The sequence below is a fragment of the Nesoenas mayeri genome, assembly GCF_963082525.1.
Source record: "Nesoenas mayeri genome assembly, chromosome: 15".
Lineage (NCBI taxonomy): Eukaryota > Metazoa > Chordata > Aves > Columbiformes > Columbidae > Nesoenas > Nesoenas mayeri.
Window position 1 is genome coordinate 9895653 of NC_137559.1, and position 14511 is coordinate 9910163.

Consider the following 14511-nt stretch of genomic DNA (forward strand, 5'->3'; position numbering starts at 1 on the left):
GTCAAATTAATTCCATAGCTGGATGTAAAGGATCAGGGTCATGAGCACCGCTCCCTGCAGCAGTTCAGCTGCCTGCTTTGAAGGCCAGTTCTGACGCAAGCTCAGGCACGTAACTTCAGATGAGATCACTGTGGAAAGAACAGTATGAAGTCTCTGCTGGGTCCATCCCTCTTTGCTTGGGAGCTGCTTTTAAGCTGAGGCAGTTGGCTGTGGTCCTCAACTGAGCTCCACTGCAGCTATGCCTCTGCCTGGCCTCACCTCACTGATCTGAACTCTGCTCTTGAACTAAGAAACTTGACTTTGTGACTAGATCTCAGACCTGCTCCATCCCTGCGGACTCCCTGGGCTGCTGGCTACTGTCACAGGACCCAAATCGGACCCTGACTTGACTTTCTGGCCTTGATCTTGGACCTGCTTCATTACCAGACTTGCCAGCTGGTTACCGTCACTTGACCCTCTCCACTTTCCTTGTTTGGATACCGTGGGACTGCACTCTTTGCTGGTGGGGCCTCTGCCCCTGCCTGCTTTCCTATCACCTGTAGCTCCTGGCTTGTCTTCCCTTACAGAGTAACCTGCCCGTACTGCTTGCCGGCATCGAACTCAGATACAAGTCTGGCAAAACTAACAACTATTATCTGGATTGCATCTAATGGGAATGTAATATAGAAATCAACATCAGTACTAAGTTACTCTATCATTATACACAAGATGAGTGAAATGACAGATCAAACTAATTTCATTTTACATCCTCCATTTAACTGTTTTACATACTGCACAGCATTCCTTCTGTCTCCCTTGTCAATAACAATTCTGCTCAAATACTGAAACAAAACCCATGTGTGTTACTCTAAACTATTAATTCAGCCTGACCTTACAGTATGTATCACATCAGCACTCCGCTGGCTTTCAGTAGAAATGTAAATGCTTAAATCAGTTCTGAATTAGATCAAAAGGTAAAAATGTGGTTAAGGGGCACGTTTTCAGAAGAGATCAACCCGTGCCAGCCTTAAGTGTCACTGAATGTTTGGGTGGTGGAAAGGAGCAGATTTTTTTTTTTTTAAATCAGGTTCTTCCATGCATTTTTGAAAATAAGAGGTGGGCCAGATCACATAAGTATTCAGATACCCAAAAGACACAGACTTGGCAGGCAGAATGCTTAGAATGAACCCGCTGATTTCCAGGGAAACTTGGTACTTGCGTGTCTTGAAAACACCACTGGATATCAGCCCCTTCTTTAGATGCTGGAGTACCTCTGAAAGTTAGTTCATCTCCTAAGTTACCCACCCTGTTTTGAAAGTGTTCTTCCCAATCCTGACTCTCATTATATTAGTGCTTCACACAGAGTGAAGCTGAGTGCAGAGTTTGACTGAACTAGGTTAAGGAAAAGAGACAGCAGCATTAAATCTGAATTCTACTGCTTTTAAATTTTAGACAAGAACTGTAATGCAGCTTCTTACATCTCCTTTGTATTTCTTTCCCAGCACCTCAGTTACAGTAATTACAGAGTTTCTAAACTTTCCCTCTGATTATTATTCAATTCAATTATTTATGTACATTATAAATGGTCAGAGGAATTCTGGAAACTATGACAAGTGTTCCAGATCTGAACATCTATCATTGCCGAAACAGAGGACTCAAAAACAAATTTGAAAATGTGCTACTCTGTCAAACAGTGCGGCTTGCTCTTTGAATATACAGGTTTATATATAGATATTAGATATTTTCACTGAGGCACAGTTGCCAAATTACAGCTTCTTTAGTTTTAAATGTCAAAACATACAAGTTTTTCTGCCTCCGTAAGTGCAGCAGAAAAGAAAAACTCGTTCTAATAAAAAGAAAACATTTTGCTGTCAAGATGTATTTCAAGCAATCTGATAAATGACTGTTGTATATGATAGATGATACTGATACATTTTTCATTCTAAATTTTAATAATGAGCATTTCCGAAGAACTAGGAGCAAAGTTGCTCACAGGACAGTTATTATGGGTTGTGCTGATTTTGTTTCTACCAAGTGTGCCTCAGAAGTTCAGGCAGGTTTCCCTCAAGCAGGCTGTCAGTTTAGGTACCAGGCAGCTGTTGTCACAAGCATAGGAAGCGACTAAATCCTGGGCTGGATAGCTTGTGCCAATGTCCACAGTGCTATGACCTACTGGCAGAAATACCATTAAAAGCTACTACGGGCAACTTTACACTGCAATTCAGCTACAGCAAGACTATGGTGTAGATACACCCTGAGTCATACTTGAGAGGAACCATATCACCAAGCCATTATCTTCATTTTATTGGCTTCGGTGCAGCAAATACGGAAAATTATCAAGATACAGAACAATCCAGCAATCACTTGGTGCATTGTCAGGAATGAGTGAGCAAGGCTTAAGTATATTTCTACTGAGCGTGTGCCTGCATCTTAATAAGGACTAACTGGAATTTGGTGGCACCCCCATACTGAGAAAGAAGCAAGTGTGAAGACTAGATTCACAACCTTTACAATCTTCAAAAGAGAGCTCTGTGCAGTGCACTGTCCTTGCCAGGCAGGCTGACAGAGGAAAATGCAGCTGTCAGTGTTAGCCCTGTACTTCTCACCAGTTATTAATCCTGTATATATATAGATAGATATAGATATATAAACTTTCAATCTGCAGAAATACACCTATCAATTGCTTACAAAACAAATCAGGCAGCCTCCAGGTTTGGGCTATAAGGTCTTTCAATTTTTGTACCAGCAGCAGAGCTTTCTTATTGCTATTAGTCCAAATAAATCACGATTGATGTTGCACCCATGGACAAATTCTGGCATTTCACATCTCTCCTTACCTTCTCAGTTGACCCTGTTTTCAGTGAAATCAGTACAAGGATGAATTAGGACTACATACACAAATCTCTTCAGGAGGAAAACCAGCCCTATCCTCTGAGCCATATTTTGGGCTCTGGAAAAAATTAGGATAATTTCATAGTCCCCTAATCAGGACATCAGCCAAAAGCAAAACCTATTACTAAAACCACAATCTTCAAAACCTAGCCACAAAATTGAAATATAAAGATGCTAGGGACAGACAACCAAAAGGACTCAACATAAGCTTTGCTTTAGCAGTATGATAGTAAAAATATTTCACTTTTTCTAAAAAGTTATGAAAAATCAGGTAAGAAAGTCTTGCTCCCATGAAACATGACACAGAGCCCACTGAATCCAGCAAGGCAGGACTCCTGTCATACCCTGACACATCAAGCCTGGTGGGCAGCTGTAAGGGGAACACTCCCCACACAGGAAAGGTGAGAAAAATATTATTATATTAGCATGAGACAAGAGCTGTGGGACTGCTCATCTCATCAGGTAATGGTGCTCCATAACAATTTTAAACAATACAATGAAAATTACTTTTTGCTTCTAGGAACATACATTTGGCCAGGAAGCCATTCTGAAAGGGACAGTCCTATATTGAACTACTAACCATGTGGAACAGAACAGGGGTGTTCTCTGCCATGGGCTGCTTTCCAGTAACTGACTGCTGAGGCTGCAATCTCTCCAGCTGCTCCTGGAATCTCTGTCTCCTGTGTCTCTCTTTCATCTGCTCTTCCTTTTGGGATCTCTCTCTTTTACTTTCTTCTGTCCTGAAAAATATACAGATTCTTCTTCACTTAAGCTTTTCACTTGGGAGAAAAAGCAACTTTGTTCATCTGTTTGCATTTCTTTTTGCTGATATTTATACCACACACTTTACAGTGAATCATGACGTGAAAGGCTAAAATAGATTTAGAAAGTGCTTATGGTGTTTGTGGGGGGACACAAGAAGTTGTCATTGGATGAAATCACCTCTCTTAAAAAAAACACCACAAAACACAAAGAAAAGCAGACCTCAAACCTCTGATAAGTGGTAACAGTCTACTTGGAGACCAGAACTCCATTAAGCAGAAGCGTGCTTGGGATGTTTCATTCCCATGTCCACACCAAAATTGTCAGTCTAACTCCCTTCCCATTCCTATCTGCTATAACACAGTGACAATTTTGTCCCGAGCCAAGGCCTTCCATCTTTCTGTACTTTGATGTCTGCAGAAAGATTTAATCTGCCATTTCCATGGCAAATATTAAGTTCAATTTCTTCTTAACTTTTCAAGTCCCAGGTGCTGCAACAATAGAATAGCAAAAAAGAAAACAAGCTCATTAAAGTTATTTTGACCAACAATAAATAACCCAGATTCGTGCCAAGCCATGGTCTGCCACCAATGTTGCAGGCTAACAGGTAGACAAAACGGAGTTTTATGGAACTGATGGAAGCAATGAGCTTTAATGTCAGGAGTCCCATAGAGGAAAAAAAAACTTGCAACCAACCATCTGCCTTTTAAATCAAGTACACAGCAGCTGAAGTGTTTAAGTGGCAAGGCAGGCAACTGTTTAACACTGAAAAAGTAATAGTCTCTAGAGCAAGCAGATTCTAATTCTTTCAAGGGCTCATATGTCAAAGTCAAAATGTTAAATTTCACTCTGAAAATAGCAGACAAAATATAACCTTTGAAAAGTCTGTATAATGCAGCTTTCCCAAATAGCTGGGCAGGTGCATAAAGCACCCACCTGATTTCACTTTAAAATTAGACCTTATGCACAACATACTACATTAAACTAAGCCCAAGGAGGTAGACACACAAATAACTCTGCTATTTCCTCAATCGATCCTTTTTTTCCTTCTCCCTAGCCCCTTGTGTGGTACCTTGGGAATTCAGTGGCAGTTAGAAGAGACTCTGGAGCATTTCCTGGATGCTGAACCTCCTCAACTTCCTTTCTGTTTTCTTTTTCTGTGTCAGCTCCATTGCCCCCACAGCTTGACAAGGGAGTATTTTTTTCCTCTGTTTTCAATCTCATCATTTTCCTGGGAATCACCCTATTTGTCTCTTGCCTCACTTTGAAGTATTGAGTTTGATTTATTTTAGAGGAACCTGTATCTCCCAGTCTTTCTGGGTCCTGTTTTATGTCTTCAAGATTTTCAGTCAAGGTAGATGTTTTATGAAGAAGTTCTGAGGCTTCTTTTTGGGCTGCACGGAGTTGTTGCAGTAACAGGCTTTTCCCTGAGCAATTCCTCCTGAAAAAAAAAACCAAACCAAAACAAACAAAACCCCTCAAAACCCCAGATTTAATCAAGACAGAGCATTATATGAATAAATTCAAGTTCTGAGGAACTTCTCATATGAGTGACAGCTCAAAACAAGGACTGGGCATCTACACAAAGAATAGCTATCGGTAACAGCAGCACCAGCACACAGGCAACACATAAAACATGGCAGTGACAGAACACGAGAATGATCTTACTAGCAATTTACTCACCTCTTCTGCATTTCAGGCACAACACACACCTACCAGAAGAGTCCTGAACAACTATAATGTTGGCACGGAAATTAGAGTTTACAGATTTTTGTCTCCTTTGGATACAGGGGTTGGGATTCAAATACATACAGAAGAAAAGTTCTTCTAATTTTCAGTGTTTGGCTTAATTTCACCCATCTCTCCTCCAGGTTAATGCTAAACTGTCAGCAACCACAACACTGTGATAGCACTCTGTTGTGAAGTGTCCTATCATGACAAAATGGGCAGATATGGTTATTTTGTCTTGCTGTTCTCTTCAATGATGAGTCTCCAGAGTCACCTGCTACAGGAAGACTACCATCAATTTGTAGCTGGTGGTTATGAGCAAATAATATACACTGTTTTCATGGCAGTACATGGACTGAGTAACAGATTTAGTTGAGTATTAATGATGCAGTTAGGTGGTGCGTATGAGTATACATTGTACTGCTGTACTTACCTAAACTAAACCTACGCTTTAGAATCCTTTCCCCTTAAGGATCTCACATCTGCCATCATATCCAGTACCATCAAATCAACATTTCACACTGATGGCCGCACCACTAAGGACTATGTCTAAGCAGTGCTAATTTTAGGAGAGCCATGTATAAGAGTGCAGCATTCTGCTACAGTGCTAGAGATGGCAACGACTACCTGAGTAGACCACAGACAAACCAGAAGAGTATTTTCTAGGCTGAGTGCCTGGACATCAAAACAACTAACACTCCAAGGCCCTAATATGTAGGTATATTGTACTACAGAATATGTAAGCCTATTAATAATCCCACCCAGACAAGAGTACAAGTGGCACTGACCCCTCATGAACAAGACCAGGATCATGCCCTGAGACCATGAGACTTCCTTACTTAAAAACAGAACTGAATGACATTTTCCAGGCATTTCCTTTTTGTATATGTTCTTCAGCAACATTAAAATGAATCAAAATCTAATCAGCTAAGCTCTGCCCCCCATCACTTCAGATTTACACTGATGCAATTTCCACACTTGCATCAGTGCCAGAGTTCCCCAAGCATCATCTTGCCTGTACTTTATGCTGGTTTGGGATTAGATGTTCTAAATTACATTGAGTGTTTAGGCTCTGTTCCTTGCTGAATCATTTAATCTTTCAAACAAGTAGAAACTGAGTAATTGGCTGGCACAACAATACAAATGTTCTACTTGTCCTCTGCACTGCTGTAATGTGAACTTGCACACTTCAGACTTCTAAATGTAATCCAGAGCATAAATGCACCAAGATGTTTAAAGCTTGACATATCTGCTTCACATTAAACAAATGTCTATCAACCTATGGATATGAATCAAGCCCAGAGTTTAGCAACAGAAAAAGACTGGCATCTGGGCATATTGAAGAATTCACAGTTTAGGATTCCATCCATCACACTCTCTCCCCTTTCCCCTCTTCCTCTCCCCCGCAATTAAGGAGAATTGAGAGCATTCCTGCCCACACATTGTATTCAATATTCTCTTTCAATCAACATCTATTCTAACCTATTTTATTATTTCTAAAAATAAAGGTTTATCTGAGTCAACTTGCTACAAAATTTTCAAAGTTTGTTTCTGAGTCATTTAAAAAACAGTTCTTGTGTCACTCAAACATGTCTGGAGAAAGATTCAGGTTCTGCAGCCACCCAAGTCTGCTCTATTTGTCTTTTGAGCCGTTTCCACGCAGCTGTACAGGAGCAAGGTGCTATACTGCCTCAAGGATCAACAACTATCTTCTAGCTTTAGTATTTTTACCATGCCACAAGAAAAGAGTGATCTCCTAGGGACAGATTGAAGCACTTTCATTATTACTATTTCAGGTTTTTTTCTGCAAAGACCAGGAATGCTGATATTTCAGTGGGCAAGCTCTCACTGTAATCACTGTTAGCACAATTATTTTACTTCAGAGAAAATGAACACTGTATCATTTAAACTAGGGTCCTAGTAAAAATCTTACATTCTCCTTTCTGCTTGGGCCTTCATTGTCATAGTCTCTTCCTCTTCACTGGAGCTGTCACTTGCACTATGAAACAAATTAGACTACATTAGTTAACTCTGTTCCAGCTGAATTTTGGCTTTTCATCTCTGCTAGGATGCAAATTTAGAGCCATTATGAAAAAAAGAGATACTTTCAAGGAAGGTATCCAGTATTATTGATAATTCTTCACACTATTACTCTAGCAATTAAAAAAATCAAGCAACTATAATCAAAATGTGTTAGCTGTTTAGCAACGACTATTAGAGACTTATTAACTACAAGGTTTCTTCCAGTGACCGTTTTCTTCAGCCCCTTGAAGCAGCAAACATACATTCTGAGAAGGGAGCAAACAGCTACCTCAGACACCATTAGCTCTCAGGGAGAAGACACTTGCCAGAATCTGTTGCAGATTGAGAAGAATTTGGCTTCTCATAACTGACTATATAAGCCCCTCTTACCACACAGGAGGCAGAAATCAGCACCTACAGTTTCTTGCCAGGATTGGAGTGAAGGATGTGCATTTTGTACACACAGCTGTCAGAATGCTGGCCCAACTCAGACAGCTGTAAGCACAGCTTTGCAGTCACTGCCCACTCTTTTACGGATGGAAACTTTCTAAACTTTATTTCCCTGAATGATTTGCATGTCCTTTCTGTGCTGCCTGCATCCCCACACATTCATGTGTTCTGAGACAAGTTATTCTCTCCTGAGACTGTCTGTGCTCAGATAGCAGCTATGCCTTCCTACTAAAGTCACAGAGGTGTGGAAGAAAACACTTTTAAAGTTACATTTCACAAGTGTGAGATGTGGAAAGGAGGTTTCAGTTTCCTAGTTTTCGTTACTTACTTCTCACCAAAAATAAACCCAGAATTTACCTTAGTTTCTCATCAGCCGATGTTACTGACTTCTGTGGTTCAGCATCTCTTAAATCTATGTACACAGTTACAGGTTCTGGCGGGTACTGTAATCTCATCATGTCCATCCTTCGAGAATTTTGTGAAGCTGATATGAAGGCCACATCCCTAAGTATAGAAAACACTGTTTAAGCATGTCCTCTGCCTTATCCAGACAAGAAGTCCTGCAGGATGTGGACTATGATCAAAATTGGATAGTGAAAAGAGCTTTGTCCTTGGCTACTGTATAAATTCAAACTCCTGCCTACTCTCCACCACCTTAGAAAGCTGAACTCAAAGATTCAGCTTCCCCCAAGGAATACAGATCCCGGGCAGCACAATGAGGGATCTCTCCTGAAAACTGGCAACGTCAAATAACTCTGTAGAACAAAGGCAGGCAGCTACAGTACCAAAGAGCTTACAGGTTTTAAAAACCCAGTGTAAATCGGTAAAAACAGGTCCCTTTTTCCTCTCTACCTCCTTTGGCAATTCTATTTCATCCTTCAGATCATAAAGTGAAAATCTTCATGGCACTCCCTGTTCTGGAAAAGTATCCTCATTGCACCTTCTGCTTGACTGGCTTGTTTCACTGTTGGTTCCTCTGAGCTGCCACTATTGATGTTGTTCTCTCTGAACAGTATGGAAATCCACTTTCTTCACACAGAACCCTCTAAGATGCACTGACATCTCCACCAATACCTACAAAAATAATCCTGTATATTTTAGCTAAATTGAGGTTCTGGTAAGACAACCTGGTACCCTATATGACAAGAAGTGTGGCCATGATAATTTGCTCAGCATTGTTTTCCTGCTTTTCCCATTTGTCCCAAGTATCCTTCAAGGTCCAGACAAAAGCGGTGGTTGATGGACAATGTTAAGGTGGCAGGACACCGTTTATCATAAAATGTACATGAATGAGGCTTAGTTTTCCCCTTTAACATCCCTGTAGCGTGTTTCAACTACGATATTAACTTTCTGCAGAGGATAAAGAGAAAAGCACTTGCAGAACACAAGTTTCCAGGTATCCCCACTGCCAATCATAATTACCTAGTGTATATGACAGAAAAGGACCTACTTCTTATTTTCCTGCCGTTCTTGAAAGGAGGACAGCTTAGATGATGGCCACCTGCAGAGTGGAGACACTGTCCTGGACTGCCTGGCACACAACTCTTCTAGCTGTTTCATGAGCTGATTTTCAGACCTAATCCTGAAGGTATCTGTGGAAGAACAACAAAAAGAACACAACAAAAAAAAAACAAACAAGCAAAAAAAAGAATCACCAGTTGCAGTCTTCTGCCACGAGATCATCCAATATACCCCTTCCCCACTTTCACATTGTCGCTCTCTCTACAGCCTGTCAGAGGAGGAAGGATAAAGACACGACTGGCATCTGGCTCTAACTTCAAACCTTCATCCTTCTCGTTCAATTCACTCTTAGGCCATGACAAGTCACAAGGCACCGGTTTCAAGCTACACAAGCAAGATGAAATCTTGACGGAAGCTAATTAAAAATATGTTATACAGAGGCATTAAAAAACCCACCTCAATTTCAACATTCAAGATGATGCTGCAGGGAATGACTTAAACACAGGAACCTGAATTTTATTTATATTTATACATTTTTCAGCAAATGTTGGTATTAATTTAGCAGTGTTACCATGATCTGGTGGGGAGAAAGCAACTTCTGCATGAGTGTTATCTTTCCGCTGCTTCAGCTCCTCAAGAATCTTGTCTAGATCCCATTTCTCAATATTCTGAAAGAAGACAAGCCAAAATATGGTGGAAAATTCATTCTCAAAAGACTGCTACAAAATAAAAGTTCCTTTGACTCACATTCTTTGAATAAACTCCATCAGATTTTTCCACCACATATAAACACACAAATGGCATTGAATTTCACCTTACTTATCTCCAGCACTGTCACTTGCCAGTAGATGAACCAGTGTGTCACTTCAGACATGGTTGCTTCACCATGAGCCTCAACAATTGGCATGACTAATAAAAGGATATTTACTGTCTGAACACAGCTTGCCTCACATCATTGCCAAGGCTCTGCACATCTAGCACGGGCAAGTACAGTATAGTTACTAAGAGAAATCAGTGAAGGATTAACCAACATTCATTCAAATATTAAAAAAAGGTAGAGTACCTCCTCCTTCCACACTTGAAACTACGAAGTCTAGAAGATGTTTCTAGAATAGACTGAACTGACAGCTCCTTAAAAGAAGAAGCATAAATCCACCCTCAATATCCACCCGACCCTTCATGCTATAGGATAGGCTATAACTTTGTTATGTCCTTCACATGGCTCAGTCTTCCACATGCATTTGCATGGTAAAGTATCTTTCCAACAGCAAGTACTCTCCTTGATCTCTCAAACTCACTAACAGTACCAGATCTCCACATATTTTACTTCTCTCTGTCCATCCCTCTAAGTACCTTTCCTCATCCTTTCACTGTGTCCAAAAGATGATGCCCCTAACTACACTGCCAGCTTGCTTTAAGCAGTTCCCCAAGGAAGTGCTGTAACAAAAGGAATACATTTACTGTATCTCTTTGCATAGTGTCTCCTTCCAGCTACTTCATCCAGTTCTGCTGAGGCTTCTTCTCAGACCATCATGAACCCTTTTGATATAGGCTACAGAAAACCACCAGAGACAGTAAAACAGACAAAAAGATGACTTGATACAAGACCAAGCATACATATTGTGATCCTGAATAATGCTGAGAACTTCTCACTACCACTAACATGAGAAAGACTTCTGACTTTCTGGTTCTCAGAAGTGAGGCCTGCAGCCTTTTTCTTCCCCTCTTTCCCCAGGAAAAGCAAGGTGCTGGAAGGCTGAAAAGGTCACTGTTTTTATGCAAGGCCTGCCTGGGACCAGAAGAGTTCCCACAGATGTCGTGGTTGGTTTTCCTGAATGAGACTATGAACCACACTGCAGGCCCATGGCTTTTCCTACCATTATGGGCTTTAAACAACAGCCCTACGAGACAAAGGTAGTTTGTTGGTAGCTTGTATAGCACATGATCCAACAAAACCCAAACTCAGGACAACAATGAAAGCAACAAAGGTGGCTGTGGTGTGTGCAGAATTTGACATTTCAGTTCTTTGTTTTAGCAGGATTCTGTAAGACATGACTGTGCCCTCTACCCCTGAGCAGCACTCCCCAAAACCACTTACTTGGGCCACTTACCCGAAATGATAAATTAGTTAGTTCTTGAAGATGATCGTCCGAGGAGGTTTCCTGTTTAGAAAATCTTTCTAGACTGTTGCTAATGTCATGTGAGGGAGGCTTCACGTCTAGCTCTGGGCAGCCTGGTAATGGTTCCAGAAATATTTTTGAGAGTATTTTTGTCTCTATCAGTTTTCTTCTCTCTTTCTGACTGTCCAGCTCTTCCACAGACAATGCTGTTTTAAGCCAAGAGTTTCCTCTTTCCCTGGTCTGCTTCCTGTCCAGTTCTTTCTCTTCAATGTGATCTGTGGGATCTGCAAGAGACTCTTCAAAACCAGCTCCCTTTTGGCTTGAAATATCTTCAGTATGGCTGGCAAGATTTGGAGTCTCATCTCTATTAATTTCTACATCATCTTTTGCAATGACTTGGGCACCATCTGTTTTTATCTGAACACCAAAACTTTCCAGATCTTCATTCCAGACCTCCCATGGGTGCCTTCCTGTTTCCTGGGTTTGTTACAGGTAGAGAAAATACATGCAGAAAGTCACATCTCACTAAGCTTTAGAACATGACAGTAAAGCAAAACAAAGTGATTGGCAGATAGCATCTCCAACTCAGACACCATCTGGTAACAGCACACACCATATTCATAATGGAAAATAGTAAGACTGTTTACTTTTCAAAGTCTAACTTCAGGAAGTATTAAACATCTTTGAAATTAATTTCCCTTACATCTGTTCATCATATAATATTTCTTATAGCATGATAAACACATGGAAAAACAGCACAGTAAGTTAGTCCTCCCATGATGAAACAATAGGGTCAGTTGGCTTCTCTGCCAGCTTCCGATGGTGCCCAGTCTTCATCACTGCAGACACAACATAATCATTTTATGGCAGAAAAGCTGGTCAAGGGATAAACTTTATACTCTTCCTCTTTACTAAGGTCTCACTGACCTAACTAATTCTACATTTTCTAGATACTTAAAATGGTAACTGAAACTATTTAAAACCTGAAAACTTTAGGAGTCATTGCACAGTGTCAGCACACAGGGAAAAAAAAAGGACAACAATAGAAACTACAAGGAGATGGGCCAAAAAAGGTTGAAAAATCTCAAAACCAGAAAACTTTAAAAGGTCACTGTATGAAGAGAAAGAAAGATCTAGTCTCTAGTGGGAGAAAGCACTAGGGACCATGCTCTTCTATCACACAATTCAGGTAAATAGCTCAAATGAACAGCAGCTACCCCCACTAGAGACAATCAGAAGAGTGGGGTTACAGCAGCTCAGCCTGTGCACAGCAGTCAACAACCTGCATGTTTGAGTCTTCCAGGGAAAACTCCATCAGTTCTTCCGACAGGTCAGGAATTAAGTTTGGCTGCTCCCGCTGGAAAATGAAAAGCTCCCCATCACTCTCACAATCAGACTGCAAACAAAAAAAAAAAAGAGAGAGAAATTAAATGAGAGACTACAACGCTCACCTAAATATCTGTTTTGCAGTGACAAACCCTATGTTACCACTTGACTGAAGTTCAGAGACAAGAATTTCTTCTGCAGGTGCATCTTCACTAGACAGTTTGATGACCCAACACTCAACAACTTAGGCTGTCTTACAGTGACCCAACATTTGAGCAAGCTACAATTGTAAAAACTCCATAAAACATTGAATCACCAAGAAGGTCGATGACTAACATCCCTCTGAAGCAAAGTGATGACCAAAGTGGGCAAGTTCTCTAACTCCCAATCTGATCTTTGCATTACCTCACTCATCATCACAGAATAACAAGAGCAGGGCTGCTTCTTAAGGGAAGCAGCAGCACATAACTGGAAAGGCAAAAGCCTCACCAGCACTTAAGAGGAATAAGCAGAACAGACCAGAGCTAGTTACCAGGTTGAGTGAAGAACCGAGGTTATAAGGCAAGGTTGTGGTGATGAGGCAGGTCACAGATCAAGTCTAAAAGCCAATTCACAGGTAGAAGCCTAGACTAGGGTGCCCAACTCATTTTTACTGGGGCCACATCTGCTTCACAGTTGCCTTGAAAGAGCACAATGTAATTTTAGGGCTGTAGAAATACAGGAGTAGCAGCAGATACTGCCCCCAGTGAAAAACAGTTTGGCAGCTCCAGTCCAGGCCAACCATGACTGTAACTAAAAATCAGTGCTCCTCCAACAAAACTCAGACAAAGAGTGAAGGCTCAGCACTGAGCTTAAATAGAGCTGCTGGGCATGCAGGTGGGAGCCCCAGGTGAGGCTGGTAAGAGCCATGAAGGCTTGTGATTGCAATCAGGGCCATGACATACCCACTCAGAATGTGAAGTGGTATCGATATTTGTTTGGACAGAGGTTACATAGTTTTGAAAATCTCTTTTCTGAACATAAGATATAAATTTGAAACAAATCCTTATGCATAGACACCAAAATGAGATCAAGCACCTCCTCAGCAGTCAGGACACAGATTTCCTGCTTGTCCCCTTGTTTTGCAAGTGGACGTTTTCACTAACTCACACTTTGGGGAATTCTGTCTGTCTGGTACAATTAATTTCTCCTAACACAAAGAAAACTGCAACAGAACTTCCTTCCTCTTAATAAATTGCATGTGAGGGTAATGAAAGAACTTCAGGGCATAAAACTCATTTGTCAGTGCCTTTTTTAAATGCAGGAGCACAGCCCATTGAGACTACAGATCTCAAATGCACAAATGTATCTTCACACAAGTGGAAACCACTCGGACAAAGGTGCAGCACTGAAACTGCAGGCTCAGCAGGCTACTGTTTCATATTAAGCAGGAGAGGGATTATACAACCAGATCTTTTGAATGCAAATCAAGGGTAGCAAGTAAGTGCCAAACAGATTGCCTCAGTTCCTTCAGCAGGAAATTTTTCCCACTTGTAATAGAAACATGGTACTGGGAGATTATTTATAAGTGAAAAAATGTTCAATGTGATTGAAGAGTTATAGAATGATATTTGGCACGGAAGTACAAAGCTTTCTCTCCATCTTAATCTTACTGTAAAATTATACAACAAGAATGCCTAAAAATAACTTCAGAGTGTTGGGCATAATCTATACTATATAGACACATATTAAAATGCAATGGTTGTTTTAAGTAACTAAATTAGAATGTAGG

General features: G+C 40.8%; 1 protein-coding gene across 1 annotated transcript in view; it reads right to left on the reverse strand.

The window, feature by feature from the left end:
- The window catches only part of DNAAF8 (dynein axonemal assembly factor 8), a gene marked incomplete at its 3' end in the record, with an annotated part of 87929 nt that overhangs the window by 70261 nt on the left and 3157 nt on the right, over positions 1-14511 (reverse strand). Inside the window, exons 3-11 of the mRNA XM_080353977.1 lie at positions 12665-12810; positions 11941-11944; positions 11406-11891; positions 9866-9962; positions 9284-9425; positions 8191-8337; positions 7295-7360; positions 4706-5074; positions 3452-3611 (exon numbers count right to left, since the gene is read on the reverse strand). Of these exons, the coding sequence (XP_080210103.1) occupies positions 3452-3611; positions 4706-5074; positions 7295-7360; positions 8191-8337; positions 9284-9425; positions 9866-9962; positions 11406-11891; positions 11941-11944; positions 12665-12810 (1617 nt within the window). The remainder of the gene's footprint in view (positions 1-3451; positions 3612-4705; positions 5075-7294; positions 7361-8190; positions 8338-9283; positions 9426-9865; positions 9963-11405; positions 11892-11940; positions 11945-12664; positions 12811-14511) is intronic.